At 39.2% G+C, this 18588-nt stretch overlaps 1 protein-coding gene across 2 annotated transcripts; it reads right to left on the bottom strand.

Moving 5' to 3' along the window:
* Positions 1-210: 210 nt before the first annotated feature.
* Positions 211-14589, bottom strand: gata4 (GATA binding protein 4). Of its 2 annotated transcripts, none has more exons than XM_012867379.3 (6): positions 13857-14589; positions 9593-9759; positions 9371-9496; positions 6034-6115; positions 3504-3664; positions 211-3416 (listed from the first exon to the last, which is right to left on the bottom strand). In XM_012867379.3, exons 1-6 carry the CDS (start codon positions 14377-14379, stop codon positions 3288-3290), a joined length of 1188 nt encoding a protein of 395 aa, XP_012722833.2. In that variant the 5' UTR covers positions 14380-14589; the 3' UTR covers positions 211-3287. The 2 variants fall into 2 exon arrangements, with proteins under 2 accessions (XP_012722833.2, XP_012722834.2); XM_012867380.3 differs by having other exon boundaries at positions 211-3413; positions 13857-14584.
* Positions 14590-18588: the final 3999 nt, after the last annotated feature.

The raw sequence follows: 18588 nt of genomic DNA on the forward strand, positions 1-18588 counted from the left end.
CAGTACAGTCATATTCAATGAATTACAATACCATTGAGAAGCTCATTTATTTCAGTTGCTAAATCCACTAAGGGAAGCACAATATATAGATTAACACAGACTGGTGATGTTTTAAAGCCATATTTTCTATTATCTTCCTGCCTAATAAACACATAGCATGTGATTAGAAACTGGCAAAAATGGGAGCTGATTGAAAACTTTGCCCTAAAGTCAAAAAGTACTTTTAATCTGTCAAACAAGCCTCTTATTCTAATTTATTGACTATGACTGTAGCTGCACACCTGAGCTGACACCAGTAGAGGGCGCTGTGCGTCTGCCATCAAACACTTTCATAATACTCGGCATTTGCGCTTGTTAGGTAGATTTTCTTTGTACATTTTCCAGAAGTGACACGTAACTGAGCTGGCAATGAAGAAGATGCTCTTATTGCACTGAGCCGTAGATCACTTTAGCAGAAATAATACTTAGGATAAGGAGTGACAGATGGGACAGTCTGGTCATGAATGGAAAGGGATAGTTTGCTTTTAGTTCAGTTATTTTGCCTTTGGTTGGTTTTGCATAGAGATTTGATGAGAGCTTCACAATTTCTTACCGAAAGCATAACCCTTTTTGAAAGCGTTTTCAGTCTGATTTTTGGATGCTGTGCATCTTGAAGGATTTTTGCTGTTGCTTCCTTTCTTTAAGACACTTGTTATGATGCGTAACCAAAGCAAAGACATGGGTTAGATGAGCCAGGCTTTTCCTTGAAAACGATGTAATTTGCTTTTATCATTTCCAAAGTCTGGGCATGAAAGAAATGTACCAAGGAAAGTATTTTTTCTTTTTTTATGTTTTTTTCTATATTTTTCCTTGCACTGTTTTAAAGAACCAAAATTCTATTGATGCTTAACAAATGAAATGGACTTTTGTATATGAATATTTATTCATATTTGAATTACATGCTTTTTCTTTGACGAGCCGCCCCTCAACTTGATTGTAACATTCTCACTGTAAGTGAACACACACTCCTCTAACACATTTTGGATACCAAAACCACTTTAGATTCTGGTTCAGCCGGAATCCCGAAGTATGTCTGCTCAAAACGCCCCACAGCGTTAAAACTGCAATGCCGTTGCTTTTTTTTTTGGAAGTTTGGACAATAGTCAAAAAACTGCTCTTTAAATAGTCTATATTCAGAGTAGGATACTTTTTGTATGCTTTTTTTGAGTCTCCTTAAAAGTCTAAGAATTGCAGATTTTGAAATAGAGCAGATTAATATGAGTTCAGATCTGAAAGAAGCTGTGAAACATCCCTTTTCCACATTCTGGGAAGAGAAAGCAAATTTTAGCATAATTTGTTTTAATGATTTCTGGATCTTGACCTGGTTACTAGTAAGGCAGGTTAATATTTTGTACTGTTATGTCCTGAATGTTCTAAGAAAATCATAAAAAAAAATGCTGAAATCTGACTCTGAAAAAGCTTTGAAGTTAAAAATGTGTAGGCACCCTGACAGATGTGTAGAAAATTACAATTGTTTGTTTATTTGTTTTACCTGAAAGGTGACCCTTGTTACAAAGCAAACGAAATAAAGACCTGCTGGGCAGTTTCAACAAAAAATTTGACTTTTTAAGGTTTTTGTTGCTCAGATCATAACATTACTGGTTGAAGTATCCAAACATTGCCAATAAGCCATTTTTACCCAAGCCTCAACAAACTTACCAATGTTCTTATCAATCCATAGTTTTCTGATTGTGTCTCTTGAAACAGCGATGGTGAATTTATACGAATAGCAATTACAATCTTTTATTAAATGTCTGGCAATCATCCCTGTACTGCATGACGTGGTGCTTAGTGGCAGACGTTGTGATCTGGGGTCCAGCTTGGTGAGCCATTGGTTGAAATGGCCCAAATACAAATATTTCTCTTGGGAGTCCGGTTCATCAACCTGGGTTCCTGTCCAGCGTTTTTATGTCCGAGTTCCAGTCGTCATAAACTCTTTGGTTGTTGCTCTGACTGTAGATTTAGGCAAATCTGGGACAGAAGTTAGTTTCTTGCAGCCATTCTCTGACTCACAACGTAGAAAACGTCCGACTTTACTGACATGTTCTCTTGCTTTTCCCGTTTAGAAGAACAGTAAAAGAAATAGGACTTTCTAACATACGCACATATCTGTAACCCAGGCAAACGTGAAGTTGTGGATTACTAATGAAAAATTTCCTGTTACTGTGATCAGCTAAAAAAATAAAAATAAAAAATAAATAAAAATTTTAATAAATGGTTCGGTTACGGTGAAGAGTGATACTGTTGATAGTAGCAGCACTTGCAGCAGGAAGGTTCTGGGTTCAAACCCCGGGTTTGACCAGGGATCTCTCTTCATGGAGTTTGCATGTTCTCCCTGTGCATGCGTGGGTTCTCTCTGGGTACTCGGACTTCCTCCCACAGTCCGACAACATGACTTTTAGGTTAATTGGTTACATTAAATTCTAAACTTTGAAGGGAAAGATTTTGCTACAGCATTGAAAGATTGATTATTCTTATTGTTGCACATCTTTAACAGGGCTGCGAAGAACATGGAGGTTGCTGTTCACATCATCAGTTTAAATGATTTCGGGCTACGATTGTCGAGATGAACGATCTGTCCAAACACTTATTGTTTTGTTTTTGTTTGGGTTTTTGTTTTTGTTTTTTTATTAAACGCCTTTCCCATCTTCTGCTGCTAACAAAACATAATGTTCATTTCTATTAATTTATCATAAACAATCAATTTTCAGGTAGGATCTATGCTTTATTCCACTCTTTTTCCCCCTAAAACTGACCTTGAAAACACTTGGTGTAGCACCTCTGTTGTGGAATCTTGAAGTAAGTTGTCCACTTGTCTCTGTGTTTTTTTTTTTGTTTTTCTTTTGTGTGTGTATGTGTGTGTTTTGGATGTCCATCACCTCTAGGGAGAAATGTCTGCAGTCAGGTTCAAATCGCCGAAGGCAATACTCACACCCAAGCCAGTCATATTTCTCATAATTGAAGTGTTTCAGTATCTGTCAGGCCGCTGGTACATCCATACTGGCTTTGTAGGAAAAAGGTGTGAGTTACAAAAAATGTTCCTTTTATAGTCCCGATTTGACTGTAAGATTTCCCGTGCGGCTCTCTTCTCGTCTTGGCGTGCAGTCATTACACCGGTGCCGCCGATTGCAGGAAACGGAGACGCCATCTCGAGCTAAAGCAGCAGTTTCCGGACAGTTTTGCTACAGTTCTGTACATAGGTAGTTTTTTTTCCCCCATTCTTTCTGAGATGCAGAGCTGTAGGTCTCCTAAGCCATGATCAGGTTGTTCCACGGCTCTGTTTTGGAGCTGGAGGAGCCACTGTGTCCACCTGGGGACATCTTCAGAGGAACGGAGCCTCCCTGGGCCGCCAGGTAGGCTGGTAGGGCTGAGATCTGCAGAGAAATGTACAGATGGTGAGTCGTAGAACCACGAGGGTCTGCTTGACAGCTCTGCCTCTCTTTGGCCAAGCAGGGCTGTGTTACCTGTGAGTGCGAGCCGTGGTGTGCGTACAAGCTGTGATTTTCTGGCTCTGTCTTAATCTGGCGAGGCTCCACTGCAGTGCTGGGGGTGGAGGCTGAGGAGGAGGAGGAGGAGCGGGGAGCGCTGCCTGGAGTCACTGAAGGCCCCTCACTGCCTGGAGCTCCTGCAGGTTACAGCAGAGCAGTGAATGTGATGCACAGACACACTGTTGATCTACAGCTGTCTGCTGTCTCACTTTCTGAGGTTAAACATGACTAAAACATTCATGTTGTAGATAAGTGAGGATTAGCAAATTATTTCTGTTTGCCACGTCGAATTAGACTGATATTTTCTTTCTTTCTTCAAGGTAAGACGTTTTAATACATTGCTTCTCGCACCGCGGGCCGCAATCTGCAAGTACTTAGGGACTCCCCCCCCCCTCATTAAAAAAAATAGATGAAACATGCAATATTATAATAAAGGAAAAAGAAGTTATTAAATGATGGGACTCGGAAATTTGCATCAATGAAGGAAAAATGTGCAGTTTCATAACCTTTATGGTCAACCGTTTTATATTTTGTTGGGCTAAAAAATGTTTTTAGGGGCGCGCTTGTGGCGCAGCGGGTAGCGCAACCCATATACGGAGGCCTTAGTCCTCGACCCGGGGCCACACTTTGGACACCCCTGTTTTCATACATCTAGGTTAATAAGCCTTTCAATCATTTTGTGAAAGCCTAGATAATGATGAAATACTTTTTAAGCTTCTGATTTGCAGCATTTGACTTAAATGGAGGCAGACCTGTGGATGTATTGTAAGGAAATGCCTCAAACACACTGCTCCCCTTGAGTGACATAATGAATAATTCCAAGAAAATCAGCCATGATTTCAGGACGAGATTTATGGATCCTCACAAGATTGGTTCCTCCAATATCCAGATACATGAAGACGTCACATTGATCTATTCAGACAATTATGCAGAAATAAAGAGCATGGGATCGACCAGTCATCATACTGCTCACATAGGGTCACCGGTTCTGTGCACCACAAATAAACATGTTTTTGTGTGAAGTGTGCGTATCAGCCCCTGAGCAAAAGGAAAAAGACCTTGAGAAAGTGAGGCCTGAAGCTGGTAAGAAATTGTATTAAACGTAGTTAAATGAGTCCTGAACTAATTTGGACTGAAAAGCCACTAAGCAATGAGGACGTCATTATCACAAATGCAACACAAAAAGACAGATTACAGTTTGTAAATGTGCTCAGGGACAATGACCTTGATTTGTGGAGACGATTTCTGTAGTCTAAGAAACTGAAATTGAAGTGTCTGGCCATAATGACCATTGTCACACTCCTGATGACACTATCCTAACTGTGAGGTACGGCGGTGGCAGTATTATGTTGTGTGGATATTTTACTGTAGAAGAGTCTGGTGAACTTCTGAAAATAAATTGCATAAATAAAGAGCATTTAGTGAAGCAGCACCTCGCTGTCACGGGGAAATTAAGGCGTCGGTATCAATATGTTTTCCAAATGGACAATGAGCCAAAGCACGTCACCAAATTAGTAACAAAGTAGCTCAAGGACAAGTCAGTGTTTGACCATTTCAAAGCCCTGATCTCAAACTCTTGGATTATTTCTGATCAGAGCTGAAAAAAGGTAAGTGATCAAGGTGGTTAGAAGAACCGGGCCTAAATTCATCCAGACTGCTGCGAGATACTTGATGGTGAAAACCCAAATTTTTTTATCTACAACATCCATGTTAAAAAGGCAGTTAATTTTATGAGTAGGGGTGATGAATGACACATTCATTTGTTTTATTTTCCATCAAGTGGACTTTAAGCTGAGAGGGAAGGGGGGATGGGGGGGGGGGCGTTGTTTTTGTTTGTTTTGGTTTTTTTCTCTTTTCCCTTTTTCTTTCTTGTTGGGGATAAAAAAAAAATTATATAAAAAAGGGGCTGAAACTGCTGGACTGTAATTTGGGAATTTTTACTTTGATACGAAGCTTTGGCAGTATTGTACTGACCGTATAGATCTGTGTGTGATCACAGCAACAAGTGCATCATGTATGCACATATATGTGAATATATATTTTCATATGTATGCTTGTATGTATATATGTATGTATGTATGTAAATATATATATATATATATATATATATATATATATATATATATATATATATATATATATATATATATATATATATATATATATATATATATTTGTTTTGTCCTATTTCCTCTTTTGGCTCCAATTAAAAAAAAAGTTCATCCAAATACTTAGAAAAACCTACATAAACCTCCAATTGAATGTGAAAAACAAATATTCTATAAAAAATAATTATTCTACATTTCTCAAACAGAAACAATGTTAATTTTACTGACCTAAGACATAAAAACTTATCCTGATTTAAAGTGTTTGTAAAAAATCTGGTTCCAATGACTTCATAGGAGGGAATTTTGTCATCTTAAACAGAATGTGGCGTCGTCGTTAGTTTCTCTTTGGGGAGATCCACATACATAAATGATAATCCTCAATTATGTCTGATGCTGACCTGTTTGGGACTTGTTTAAGTTCTTGGGTTTACGTTTGCGGGTCTGGATCCCCTCTTTCTTCATAGCAAGAGGTCGGGGGACCTGAAGAGACAAGAAAACACTCAAATCAGAGGGAATTTAAATAATGCAAAACATCTATTAACGTTATGGATACCAGATCCTCAACGTTGATGTTTGACCAGAGAACATCCAACCTCACTTAAAAATTTCTCCTAGCCTTCAAAAATATTTGTTTTACTATATGCACAACAAACATTTTCACAGACTTTCAGAGGGAGGTCAAAAAGGTAATAGATATGGGTAAATAAAGCAAATGGTGTAGATGTGGTCCAACTACTTGATTGTGTTGATGTTTGTATTGACTAAATGCTTTCTATTTTTGCGTCTTATAAACACTGTTGAAAGAGGCAGTGTGTCTTCTGTTGTTTAATTTATTTTACACAGACAGTAAAAGACAGATAAAGAAACAATTATTTTAAACTAAATCAAAAGGTGTCACAATGATTTCGTCCCCTAACTACTGTGATGAAATAATCTAGGGGTATAAATATAATGTGACTCAGAGGCACTCTAAAAATGGAAAAACAAGAGCTCATGACTGTAATTTAACAGAAATTAAATTGTTATATATCGTAAATAAATTGTAATGTTTAGATGGAGTCTGAAAAATTCCACTAACCCTACGGTTATTGTGTTGCATCATTCAAAATAGACTCGCCTCCTCTGACTAAAATGTTGTTGAATGGATGTAGAAAAGATCGCATTATGTTCAATCGAAACAACACTACGCTGTGAAAACCAAAAGGGGGGAAAAAAGCAGACATAAAGAACAATTGAGCCTGGCTCAGTGGCTCTTAGTGTCTGTTTAGCCTAGATTTGGACCAGACCCAGTTTATCTGTTTTATCAATTAAGACAAGAACTGGTCAACCGATATAAAAAGGTTCATGCAACTAAATGTTTAGAGGCTTTGCTAAGAAACTTTTACATCAGACGTTCTTATGCAACAAGTAATAATCATCAATGAGGGTAATATTTCAACAGTATATTACTTTTTTCTTAAATGCAGATAACTGCAATTAAATGCTTTGGCCTGTGTGAGCAAACAGACTAGAAAAAGTTGTAGTTTTTGATGTGGGCTATATTTCCAATTGCCCAAGACGAGGCATCAGGACGGGGGAACCAGAAAACAAAGGATATTAGCTTATTTGTCAGTATGGGATGTTAATTCAATTCAATTTCAATTTTATTTATATAGCGCCAAATCATGAAACATGTCATCTCAAGGCACTTTACAAAGTCAAGTTCAATCATATTATACAGATTGGGTCAGATTATACAGATTGGTCAAAAATGTCCTATATAAGGAAACCAGTTGATTGCATGATGTTGATGTTAGCACTCCAGGGTGCTTCGTAGACGTTCCCCTTGTTTCCTGCTGACAAAAGGGAGACTAGGCTTCATTCTCTGGGCGGATCGGGACCACATTTTGCTCCAGCGCCAGTATCTCTGATTATTTCTGGCATTTTTAATTGTAAGGGGGATTTGTTAGGAGGATTAGAGGCCATGTAAAACGAAATAGCCGAAACAAAGCATTTCAGACAGAAGGTAACAAGAAGTCTGAGACACAATGGAGCGGAACCAACTTTTACTTAACAATATGGGACTTAATGTAATAATTGCAACCTTTTTTATTGTTGTTGTTGAAATAAGTAGATTTTAACAGCTTTCCCTGCATTATTAATACATGACTAGATTGAAAATAAACCATCAAACTTTAATATATTTGATGGCACATGGGCGTAAAATATCATTCTTAGACCATGTTTCTGAAATCTTGCCATTTAACAATGTATCTAAAATAGCATAATGTGTAATTTTTTTCACTACACAAAATCTGCACATTTACAACCTGGGGTAAATGATCGCTCCTTATATTACTGCAAAGCATGTGCATTTTCATTTAATATGTGTAAACATCTTCTAGCAAATCCTTAAAATGACATGCAAACTCTTAATAAACATTTGCAGGTTTGATTTATAGAATTTTGCATCGGTATTCCTTCCCATTGAATTAACCTTTTATCACGTTGCTTCACAAAATTCAGTAATTTTAGCAGGATTTTATGCGACTGACCTACATAAAGATTGTACATTATTTTTTGTCCAACTTCCCTGATCCATAGAGCCGCCCTGGCTGCACATACAGTTGCATGTGAAGCTTTCCAGCTTTACACATTTGTAGTTTGACATTTTGTTTTTGCTCATCCTTCATCAAAATGAAGCTCAAGCTCAGTTTGGATCTGAGGACAATAATTTCCAAGTCTTACAACAGATTCTCGACTAACTTTCTGACGTGTTTAAACCATTCAGTTGAAGCTCTGGCTGAACGTTTAGGGCCGTTGTCTTTTGGTGTGCAATCAGGAATGTCCTGTTTCACCTCCATCCATCATCAACTCTGATCAGCTTCCATGCCCCTACTGAAGAAAAGGACCCCCACAGCATGACCCTGCCTCCACCATGTTTTACCAAGGGAGCTGTGGCGCCTCCAGGAATATTTCATGGGGGTGGCCAGATGGAGCCACTTAAACTTAAACTCTTGGGATGGCACTGAAACTAAAAGCCGTGATTTCAGAATTTTATTCTACTGTTGTAGTAAGGCTGCCAGTAGAAAACTATCAGAAAGACTTAAGTAAATGCTTGCAAATCTCATTTTGGTTTTTTTGGGGGATTTTTAATGTTCCTAATGATCTAATGTGCATAGACCAATAACAGTACAATTAACATTTTGAGTTGAACAACAATTCCTTTTTATTGTGTAATTATATTTAGAATAAGGTGTACATTTATTTTAAAACAAAACAGTTACTATGGGAAAGTCGATACTGGCAGATACAAATAAAAGCGTGATAGAAGCTCAGGAAGAGCGGCTGCCTACAATTTACACTGGCCAGTGGGGTGTCCAGGACATGGCACAGGGGGGCCATGGCCACCCCTGGCCACCCCCTGGTGGCGCCACTGCAAGGGAGATGGGCAGTGTTCTGTTTCCATATCTCAGCGTTTGGCCTTGAGGCCAGAAAACTAATAAAACTCTTCTTTGATATGTATGCTTTTCTGTTTAATTATTTGCTGACTTGCAAAGACAGTTCATTGCAAAGGGATTTATTTCGAGGTTTCAGAGTAAACAGGGCTTAATACGAAAGCAAACCGCACTTTTTGAGAGAAACATTTTCCTTCCGCTTCACAATTCTGTGCTACTAAAACCCGGATAAACACCTTTAAGTTTTGCTTGTAAAGTGAACTTTAGTTTCTCTCTCACATCAACGTAACCCTCTTACCCCGTGGAGTTTCATGTAGAGGCCGCAGGCGTTGCAGACGGGCTCTCCCTCTGCGTTTCGTCGCCACAGGGTGGTGGTGGTGGTGTGACAGTTGGTGCAGGACAGGCCCACCCTCCTCGAGGCAGACTGCAACGAGCAGAAAAAAATAAAAAAAAGTCACCCGGGAGGGCCAGATGAGCGAGAAGGAGGAGGACGTTGATTCTGCGATCTCCTGTCACCCACCAGCCGCCTTTGGGGTTTGATGAGAGGTCTGTTAATGCCGTTCATCTTGTGGTAGAGGCCGCACGCGTTGCACAGGTAGTGGCCCGTGCCGTCGCGCCTCCAGAGGGGGGTCGACATCGCACCGCAGTTCACGCATTCTCGGCCCTCGGCGAAGTCGTCGAACAAATCTGAAGGGATGTTAAAAAAGATGATGTGAGTTGGAAAATCTATTGTTTTTTGGGGGTTGGGGGGGGGACATTGCAGTGGCTCTTATGCACCAGCAGGAGACGCAGGAAGCAGCTTCAAGGAGGGCCCCACAGCAGCCGTCTGACTGGAATCCCTCCTTATCTCACAGCTCCCCTTAAGATAAAACCCGGCTTGAAATAGAGATGGTATATGGAGCTCCGTCAAATTGAAATGTCCATCACATCTCCTTCTCCCCCTGGGCCTCTCAGATAGCTAAACATCTGATAACTGTAATCTCCGGTCTCTCATTTGCCAAATAACAGAGTGTCTCCCAGGGACCACTTAGCGGCGAGGAGTAAGGGACATCAATCTGCCGAGGGGAGCAGACAACCTGGATCTTGTCCCCTCGCCTTCATACCCACCAGAAGGAACACCTTGCTGTGTTGCAGAAATTAGTAAGCCGGCGCATTTGAAGCCTCGGCTAAAGCACAACATGAAGCGTTTTTTTTTAACTAAACACTTCACGGTGCATAATTGCCCTCCTTCGGATAGCATAAATCTGGGCTGTATCTATCCCTCCTTCCTCTGGCTCTGCAGCAACGCTTGTAGGGAGAGGGGGGGGGGCTCCTCCTCAAGGCTGAGAGCCAAAACAGAGCCGGCAGGGCGAGTTAACCTTGAGCTATAGGCAGCAAATGTAGCCAACACAAAACAGAAAAACAAGACAATGCACAGCAGGAATCCCGCAGCGTCCACCTCCATCCGAATGGATGTGTTCTGGCGCTGGACGAGGAATGTGTCAGAGTGCGTCTTTATCAGGTCTCAGCAACAAAATAAAGATTAAAAAAAAAAAAAAAAGAAAAACATCCATACAAACACTTCAGGGGGGCCAAAGGTGAAAGTGGAAATAAACAGCTACACAGAGTGTTACAGAGGAGGAGCTACTGCCATGGAGACAAATTACTCTGAGTCACATAAATGATTCACTTTTTCTGAATATCTTGTTTTTTTTTTTTTGCATTTTGCACTGGAATGTTAATTGCTTTAGTCATATTTTTTGGTGAATATGTTAGATTAACAGAAATTAAAATGTCTTTACTGAGTGTATGCAGCATGTGATTCCTTATTATAATAAAATTACAAAATGTGACACTAAAATGCATGTGTTGAACACTACATTGAGGAGATTTAAATTTAGTAAAGGAAAATCCTTCACATCGTTTTACAATTTTTGGAGTAAAATGCTACCCTCATTCATGGCAGAATAAAAAGGCTCCAACCAGCCAAGGTAAGTTTAATCATGTCCCATTATGAACCATCAATAACAACCATCAACCACCAGGTCAACTATTTTTAATATATAAAACAACAAATGTCTTTTAGCAATACCCAGAACAGATATTTTTCTCTGTTTACTCATTATTAATATTTTTATAATTAATATTATTAATATTATTAATATAATAATAATAATAATGGCCCCTGTCAGTCTGCCCCAGGGCAGCAGTAGCTGCTAACTGTCAGGGTGTCAATGGGTGAATCACTGAGTGTAATGTAAAGCGCTTTAAGGTTGTCAGACTACTTAAGGCACTATACAAGTACAACCATTTACCATTTTACCATTATTATTATTATTATTATTATTATTATTATTATTATTATTATTATTATTATTATTATTATTATTATTATTATACTAGTAGTAATGGTGGTGGTAATGGTGTTATCATTATTGTTATTTTTATACTAGAATAAGTTGTTCCTACTTTCGAGTTTTATATTTATTGAAACAAATGCACACATCCATTGTATGTCGTTTCGATCGCTTATTGTTATTCTTTTTTTTTTTTTTACTTTGTTTACATCATTTATTAATTTTTTTTTAAGAAAGAAGTAAAACAAAAAAGATACCAAATGTTCTTTCTCTTTTTTCGTGTTTTATACACACTTTAATACTAACTAAGAACATATTCTACAGTTACATGGATAGTAAAGACGCGTCCTCAAAATGTTTTAGTTGACTTTTTTTTTCTGTATGACTTTTTTCTTCTTCTACAAATTCTACTAAACTTTATTAGAAGATGACATATACTTAAAAAGGGAACCAAGCCATTTGTCCACTTTATATCAACATTACATTTCCAGATAACACATAAAATGTGTTTGTTGGCGTATAACAAATGTATTTCACCACAAAAAAATTGAGAACTGCCCTGGTTCATTTGTTTTTAGTGTGATTTAGTTATACATTTTGATTTTATTTATTTACCAAGGGCTAAAATAGTGTTGTGTTCTGAAACAGAAACACACCAAAGAGATTTTTATGACAAATTCCTCGCAGATTCTTCCTTTTCCAAAAAAAGAAAAAGAAAAAAACTGTTGATCTTAAGATCAAGAAAGAGAAAACTAAACTGGATTATGTAAAGGTAACTGAATACATTCATTTCCATGTTTACCCACTAGATTTTTTCTCCTCCTTGTCAGCTGAACAACAAGCTTCCACCACTTCTTAATCAGACTGAGATTTGACGTCGTTTGCTGTGATTGAAGCCATCAGTGTGTGAGTGTAAAACCAATGCCGGGAGAACAAATAAGAAAAGAAAAGATCAGTTTTCTGAACGAGTGTGGGTCTTAGAAGATGAACAGGTCAGAGTGGATCAATGCAGTTATCTCGGACATTGTTACACAGCGGATCTTTTTTCCCCTTTTCAGCTCTGAGGGGTGCAACCTGAAATAATCCCAGGTCGTCTGCTTAATCACTAACAGACAGGAGAGTAAATACAATCCAGAAGGCGATGATGTGATCAGCAGCCACAATGGACTGGAATATTAGCAGATGCTCCAAAGAATGGATCAGAGAGCGGTCAACAAGGTTTTGAGTTACGTAACTCTGAGCTGGAACCGAAGCAAAACATCTGCGAAACAGATACACGGGAATAAATAGACTCTCATAATCCAACAGCGGAGGGGAAAACAATGCAAATGAGGATTAAAGACATTTCCAGCCCATTGAAAAAAAAAATGGCAACAGCTATAAAATAAATAGATCTTTAAATCTCTCTATACGTCACACCAAAGAATCCCACCCAGGGCAAAATAAACATAAAATATGTTCATTTCAAGGTTGTAAAATCCTAATTTTAATGTGTTTTCATTCTCTTTACATCCTTATCAAACCCGTTGTGACCCGAAATGCCACATCAGACTTAAGGCACAACACCTGAAACCCCACAGACAGCTGAGTCAGTCTCAGTTAGCGTTTGATTTATAAAAGGCGAATAATGTCTCTTATAAACAATGATGACGTGAAATAGTGTATTAAATACGTTTGATAAACCGTTTAGGTCCTTCACTTGCAAATGAACGTCTAATATTCAGAGCTAATTTTCATTGTAATTTGCAAATGAGCTCTAATATTCCCCATGCGTAAAAATAGTCTCTCATGTCTAAATGATGCCTTAGATATTGAATTGTGGGTTAATTATAAAATGTATTTTTTATGTCATCATTTTAATCATAGGTTTCTTTGTTGTTGTTTATAAAGTTTAATTTTTTCCTCCCACCTCCGCATTTTAATTATCTGTGTTACATTTTATATAATTCTGTCAAGTCTGACGCTTTTTTTACGCAATAATTGAATATTTGATATTAATCTTATCTTAGTGCTTTTACAATAAATAAATAAATAAATAAACATTATTTCTGCGTAACAGACAACTGCCAGAATAGGTTATAATTTCTGAGGGGTTTTTGTTTGTTTTAAACAAATAACGAATATTAAAACTTTGAATTTACACGGGGGGTGTATAAGTCACGCTTTTACGCATCAGGCTGAGTTTTCCTATTTTATTGTTATTTTAGTTTATGTATATTACAGTTGCTTTTATTTTGATAGCTACACATTCCTGTGACCCTGAAGCGTTTGAAAACATTTGAATCAGTGCTTTCCCCCTGTTTTTCCACTTAAAAACAATTCAATAAAAATAATATGGAATTTTTTTAAGAGCGTTTCTTTTGTTTTGTTTTTTTTATGTCCACACAATAATTTTTGGATTTGTGGTCGGAATGTATTTAAATAATCTGTCATTTCCCTGCTGCTCACCTATGCTTGGGTGCCGCGCCGTGCCGGGAGAAGCGCCGGTCTGCAGACCGTGCAGCACCGGACTGTCGAAGGGGGACGCCGGCCACGTTCCTCCGACGTTCGGGCTCACGTAGGCCGAATAGGGGCTGGCGTAGGAGCCGCCGAGGCCCCGCGGACCGTAGTGCTCCCTCCCGTTGGCGGAGATGCTCAGCGGGCTGCTGTAGGAGACCGCCGCGTCTCGGGCCGTGGCCACCCCGGACGACAGCGGCGGGCTGGTGGAGAAGGAGAAGCGCGGAGACACCGGGGAGTGGTTGTAGGAGGACACCGGGTCTGCTCCCGGCTGCGCCCAGGCAGAGTGGCTCGACGCCGGGCTGCCCTGCTGCGAGGCGCCGGGCGTCTGGAGGTAGGGCAGCGCGGGGATCATCGGGGTGACGACCCGGGTGGTGGGCACGTAAACCGGCGAGGTGGCTGCCGAGGCGTTGTGGAGAAAGCCGGCCTCATAGGAAGAGGGTCCGTGGTTGGTGGTCATTATGCCCTGATACATGTCCTCGCCCTGGAGCTGGTCATCCGCTCAGAGATAAACCTGGAGAAGCACCGCAGCCCTATCTGGCTTGTTAACCCCCCCAGCTCGGGTTCAGATCTGATCTGCTGCGAAGTCAAGCGAAGCCGGCGCATTATTGAGAAAATAAAAAAAACGGGCTGACGGCAGAGAGGAGGAGGAGGAGGAGGAGGAAGAGGAGGAGGAGGTGGGGAGAGAAACTATCCAACTAAATCAAGATCCATCTCTCTCTCTCTTCTCTCTCTGAGTCGATCTCACACTTTGAACCAAGTCAAGTTAATCCATCCCCATATTTTCCTTTTTTTTTCTTTTTAGCTCAAAGTATTTGCCTTCATTTATCTATTCATGTTCCTCCATTTTTTCGGATACAAAATTCCTTAAAAATGTTAAATATCCCAGTTTTACATTCCATTATCCATGATCAAACTTTATTTTGTATTTATTTTTTGGTAAAAAATAACAAAAAAAGGAGCGGAGAAGAAGAACAAGAATTAACTAAATATTATTAAATGCCTTGTGAGGAAAAAGTGACAGGAAGTGGTATATATTATATATATCTAGATACTGCATCTCTCTCCCTGAGCTGGGGGGAGAATTTTATTTTATTATTCTATTAGCCTGTTTGGTATTTTGTATAATGTAACAAAAAAGAGCACAAAATGAAAAAAAAAGAAAAGAAAAAAGGGAAAAGAGAAAAACGCATTTTTTTTTAAATTATTATTATTATTATTATTATTATTAAACGAGAAGAAAAAAGAAAAAATTATTGAGGTTTCCAACCCATCAGTGGCTGACATTTTTAATCCTATTTGTGACCGAAGCGTCAGAGTTTTGCTGTGGAAGCTGTTTTCGGTGCGGATCTATTTTCCACCGATGTCATCTTCGACCGGCGCTGAGTCCAGCGCGTCTCTGCGTGCGTCCGTGTTTCTGCTGTGAGCTGATCACGAAGCCTGACAGGGTCAGCGGGGTTTCTTCATCATCAACACATTTTTCCAATTTTTTTTCCCTCCCCCAAAATCCCTAAATTGATCCAAATTGATCCAAATCATCTGTTCGTTCGTTGTTTAAGATCGTCTTTTTTAAATTAAACAGGTAATTTTTTTATATTCTTTGACAACGTTTTTAAATATCAATAACTGTGTGCGTCAAAATGCACTTTATTACATTAGATTAATAACATGTGGCCTCCTGGTTTCAGAACTGGACGTTTGATATCATTTAGTCGAAGATTAAATTCCCAACAGGGAGTGGCTGCTATTTATTATTTTTAATATTATTATATAATCAAACCACATTCATTATCTAACGAAAATAACAGATCCGGGCGGCGTAAACCTTCAACTTTGCTTATAAATGGCTGGTTTTGAGCCAGAGGGCCGCGCATCATTCCTCTTCTCCTCATGTCACCGTGAAGAATGGCGCTGCTGCTGTCGGAAGCGTCCGGCGGCGGCTGCTGTCCTCATGAGGACAGATTTATACCTGTCATCGACACCAGCGAACGTAAACACACGGGGGGCCATTTCATTGTGCGGCCACTTCCCGCTGACAGCCGCGCACTGACTTATGGAGCCGCTGCCGGGGCCTATAAAGCCCCTTTGCGCAGTGTTTCCTATTACAGTGTGCGTGTGTCTGGATGGAATAAGGTCAGAAATCAGGAGGGCAGGGACACCAATTAACGCTCCGCAGCCATGAAAACACTTCAGCTTGTTTATAGCAGTGGTGAAAAACACCGCAGGAAAAGCAAAAAGTAAAAGTCCTGCTGCGTTCATTAAAGTGTAATCGGTAGAATAACAGGAACAGTTGCAGTATTAAAATGTTTGCTGCTCCGGCTATCTCTGTAAAACTAATTAAACTAAAGGAAAAGACGCATTGCCTCTTTAAACGGAGTTTATAATATGTGCAAATTTAAAAAAAAAAAAATCCATTCAAAAGGAATGTATCAACAAGTTGGACTATATCAATTGATTTATTTATCAATATCTGCAACCTTTATGACCTCATTATGAAACTCCATGGAAAGGTTTGTTTTATGGATGGCAAAACACATTATTGAAGGCTGGGAGAAATTCTACAGTAAGTTTTCTTCTGCCATATTCTCTGGTCAAACATCAACACAATTAAGTAGTTGGACCACATCTACACCATTTGCTTTATTTACCCATATCTGTGACCTTTTTGACCTCCCTCTGAAAGTCCATGAAAATGTTTGTTGCACATATAGTAAAAAATAAATAAATAAATAAATAATAATTTTGAAGGCTGGGAGAAATTTTTAAGTAAGTTTTCTTCTGCCGTATTCTCTGGTCAAACATCAACGTTGAGGATCTAGAATCCACAGCGTTAACAGATGCTCTGCATATTTAAATTCCCTCTTATTTGAGACTTTTCTTGTCTCTTCAGGTTGCCCAACCTCTTGATATAAACAAAGAGAGGATCCAGACCTGTAAACACAAACCCAAGATCCTAAACAAGTCCCAAACAGGTCAGCATCAGACATAAATGAGGATTATCTGGATCTCCCCAAAGAGTTTGCCTAAAATGACAATATTCCCTCCTGTGAGGTTGTTCAGTTGGACCAGATTTTAACAAACACTAAAAAGACACATAACCATTGTTTCTAACTTTAAATCAGGCAAAGGTTTCATGTTTTACATCAGTAAAAATTATAATTATTTCTATTTGAGAAATGTAGAATAATTAGAGGGATATTTTTTTAGAGAATGTTTTATTACTTTCCCTAAAGTCTGAGCTTTATGTTTTCTTAGTATTTGGTTGACCTGCCTTTTAAGCTGGATGATGTCATGGATCAAAAAATGTTGGGTTTCCTTCATCAAGTATAGTAATTTGGTGACGTGCTTTGGGATTATTGTCGGTTTGGAAAACACATTTTGATTTCCTCGTGACAGTGAGGTGTTGCTTCACTAAAACATCCTACTCTCTGTCCTTGATGCCACTGATTTTAAGGAGTTCACTAGACTCTTCTGCAATGAAATATTCACACCACATGATGCTGCCACCGCCGTACTTCACAGGTAGGATAGTGTCATCAGGTTTGCAAGCTTCTCTCTTATTTTCTTCAAGTGTGACGATGGTCGTTACGGCCAGACGCTTCAATTTCACTTTAGACTACAGCAAATGTCTCCACAAATCCAGGTTATAGTTAATGAGCGTATTTATAAACTATAATCGTTTTTTTTATGTTGCTCTTGGAATAATGGTGTCGTCAATTGCTGAGTGGTTTTCAGCCCAGATCAGTTCAGTGGATGATGTCGAGCTCTCAGCTTCAGCCATCACAGGCTCTTCTTCCCTCGGTTTAAGGGTTGATACGCGCACTTCAGCAAATGAGCCACGACTCTCTTCCTGAAATCTTGTCTGATTTTCTTTAATCTTCCATAATGTCACACGGCGGAGATGTGCGGTTGAGGTGTTTCCTTACAATACACCCACGGAGGAAAACCCTTGGGTGCCATCATTAACCTGCCATCATTAACTAGGCTTCCCAAAATTATTTAAAGGTATATTAATCTATTATTTAAAGGTATATTAATCTATTATTTAAAGGTATATTAATCTATCTATCTATCTATCTATCTATCTATCTATCTATCTATCTATCTATCTATCTATCTATCTATCTATCTATCTATCTATCTATCTATCTATCTATCTATCTATCTATCTATCTATCTATCTATCTATCTATCTATCTATCTATCCCTCTGTGCTTTGAATTAGAGTCCATATTTATTTCAGCATTGATCCGTTTCCCCCTCCCTCCCCTGTAGGAGCAAAAGGCAGATAGGGCAATATTGCCTCAGTGGAAATGGGGAACTGCCATCAATGTGTAACTGCAGGCTGATAACACAAGCACCAATTGCTGACTAATAATATCAAGGTGTGGCTCTGTGTGGTCTCAGACGGCGTAAAGTGGCATCAAAGTCACATGTTTTATGCCCCCCCCCCCACCCCCACCCCCTTCCAATTAATGCACACGTTTACTCACGTTCTCAAGGGAGAATATTGCAGAGCTGAAGGTCCGTGCGGGTTTATTACATCTTTGGGCGCATTATTATACCGCCTGATGTGGTAAAGTGCAGGGTGAAAGGTTCACGCAACACAGCCTGAGATCAAGCATCCTCTTCCCTGTTGTACTGTAAAGTGTGTGTTTTGGCTTGCGTGCCGCTGCGCATGCCA

The sequence above is a fragment of the Fundulus heteroclitus genome, chromosome 15 (assembly GCF_011125445.2).
Source record: "Fundulus heteroclitus isolate FHET01 chromosome 15, MU-UCD_Fhet_4.1, whole genome shotgun sequence".
In the NCBI taxonomy this organism is placed as follows: Eukaryota; Metazoa; Chordata; class Actinopteri; order Cyprinodontiformes; family Fundulidae; genus Fundulus; species Fundulus heteroclitus.